The sequence below is a fragment of the Carassius gibelio genome, chromosome A1 (assembly GCF_023724105.1).
Source record: "Carassius gibelio isolate Cgi1373 ecotype wild population from Czech Republic chromosome A1, carGib1.2-hapl.c, whole genome shotgun sequence".
NCBI classification, from domain to species: domain Eukaryota; kingdom Metazoa; phylum Chordata; class Actinopteri; order Cypriniformes; family Cyprinidae; genus Carassius; species Carassius gibelio.
The window spans coordinates 34386431-34388930 of NC_068371.1; the positions used below are offsets into that span (position 1 = coordinate 34386431).

General features: G+C 42.1%; 1 protein-coding gene across 3 annotated transcripts in view; it reads left to right on the forward strand.

The window, feature by feature from the left end:
• The window catches only part of LOC128018360 (transmembrane channel-like protein 7), a 20933-nt gene that overhangs the window by 13632 nt on the left and 4801 nt on the right, over window positions 1-2500 (forward strand). For 2 of the 3 annotated variants that reach the window (XM_052603837.1, XM_052603845.1), the window contains exons 5-9: window positions 78-163; window positions 259-401; window positions 500-647; window positions 719-892; window positions 2400-2500. The exon at window positions 2400-2500 is cut by the window's right edge and continues 54 nt beyond it. In XM_052603837.1, coding sequence (XP_052459797.1) covers window positions 78-163; window positions 259-401; window positions 500-647; window positions 719-892; window positions 2400-2500 — 652 coding nt within the window. Of the gene's footprint in view, window positions 1-77; window positions 164-258; window positions 402-499; window positions 648-718; window positions 893-2399 lie in introns of those variants that run through there. The other variant, XM_052603853.1, reaches the window with a different exon arrangement.

Here is a 2500-nt window from a genome sequence, read left to right on the forward strand (position 1 = left end):
CCCTCTCTGTCTCACACACACACACACACCCCCCTCTCTGTCACACACACTCATGTGTGCGTGTGTGTTCTGTGCAGGGAGCGAGTGCAGTGTGTATCTGGGTTCTTCTCGGCAGGGTCTCGTCGTGTTTCATGAGCACATCACAGACCTGCTGTCTGGAACGGTGAGACGCACCCGTCAGCAAACATGACCCAAAACAGCCTCCGCTCACACACCCTGTAACTGTGTGTGTGTGTGTGTGTGTGTGTGTGTGTGTAGGGCTTCCTGGAGCACACGTACCTCTTCTATGGTTACTATAAGCTGGAGTTCATTCATTCCCACTTCACCTACAACCTGCCGCTGGCGTATCTGCTGGCCACCATCACATACCTGCTGCTGAGCCTGCTGTGGATCGTCAAGAGGTCAGTCTCCTCACTGCTCTGTGTGTGTGTGATCGTGGAGATCGCTTCAGATCACCTTCAGGAAGAGTTTCACTGCTGATTTTTGGGTGTTTGTTTAGGTCTGCGGCTGGTTTCAAGCGCAAGCTCATACAAGACGAGGACCGCTTCCAGAGCTTCTGCAATAAGGTGTTTGCCGGCTGGGACTTCTGCATCACTAACGAGAATGCTGCGCGTCTCAAGCGGAGCAGCTTACTGTACGAGCTCAAGGTGCGTCTGCTTTGGATCAGTGGAAACAGATGCCAGTGGTCGTAATCATTCATCACTTCATGTTGTGACAGATGGATCTAGAGGAGGAGCGAATCAAGCGCAAGATGGCGAATCGCACGCGCGGCGAGAAGTGTCGCATCTACGCTCTCAGAGCCGCTCTCAATCTCTTCGTCATGGCCGTCCTGGTCGCCTGCTTCTACTGCATCTATGTGGCCACGGTCTTCTCACAGCGGAAGCAGGCCGAGGTGACTGAGCCCTTAGCAAAAAGTACTATACTTCCAGTTTATTTCATTAAGTTTACCTAAGTAAAGTTCAAGTATACTTTTAAGTATACTTAATGTAGCAAGTATACAAAGTGTTCTAGTGTTCTAGTAGTATACTTGTAAGTGTACTGTTTCAATACTCCTTGGGACTAAATGCAGAACATACAACGAAAGAACAGTGTATCTGCTTGTAAACAAAAACATTTCATTCTAGCTTCATGCATTCGTTGTTTAAACACGTTAATGTGGGTAAGTTACAAACAAAAAGTTGATAGATGCTGGCTACACACACTTTAACTACACAGAAATCCTTACAAAATTCCAATCAGACAACAGATGAGGAGAAAATATTTAGAATAATAATAACAGCGATTAGACGTTGGATTTTGGTTGAAAATGAAAATCGGGTTGACGTGTAAATCCAACGACTGTTTGACGTCAAGCTCCAATGTTGGGCAGAAGCTGAATTTTGGCCGGAATAACACATCATTTGTTATAAAAGGAGCCATAAACAAAGATAAGGTGATATCGTTTTCATCACCATGAAGAAAAATGATTGAGGATAATTTTTCTTGTCATTGACCCAATTGTTAACAAACAATATTCAAGAGACAATACTTTCTTCCTTCAGATCAGACATTCTGATTTTTTATTTTTAAATACATTTTGGGAGAAAAAGCTTTTGAGACGCATAGACATCAATAATCAGTATATGAATCTCAACAATGGTGACATGCTTCATGCAGCAATGCATGCTGGGATAGTATAAAACACATGGCTCCCAGCATGCATTGCTGCATGAAGCATGTCACCATTGTTGAGATTCATATACTGATTGTTGATGTCTGTGTGTGTCAGTGTAGGTTAAGTTTTTTAAGCTCATGTTTGTTAAAAGATTTTAACTGATAGTCTGACAGAAATAAAGTCAGTCTGGTTAGTAATAAGTGAAGCTGGTAATGCTGTTTGTGGAGTTGTTTAATCTTCCTCTGCTGAGATCTTGAGATATTTAATGTGCTGCTATGCATTTCACCCATTGTTGCAGTGTGGTGCTTATTCCAACCAAAATTCAACGTCTGTCTGATGTTGGAGTTTGACGTCAAACAAAGTTGGGTTTAGACGTCAACCCGACTTTAATTTTCAACCAAAATATGACGTCTGACAGATGTCTTCCTGACGTCACATTAATGTACTGTGCCTGCTGGGTGGTGTTTCTTTTTCTTCTTCACTTGTGTATTTTTGAAACTTTTGTACAGAAGATGCATACTAGCACCCTCTACCATAAAACAATGAAAACACAGAAAACGTCATTTAAAGTATATTTCTGAGAAGTACATAAAAAGTAAACTAAAAGTATACTTTCCTATTTTTTGGTTTAAAAGTAGTATACTAATAGCACACTTGAATAAACTTCTTTTTCGTAAGGGTGCGCTTCTTTAGTTCCTAGTTTTTTTCTGCTATTCTTTCTGGTTATGTTTACGTGTGTGTTCAGGATCAGAAGAGTAACTTCCTGCTGGAGCTGGTCGTGGAGTATCTGCCCTCCATTGTCATCACACTGGCTAACTTCATCACGCCGCTGATCTTCAACCTCAT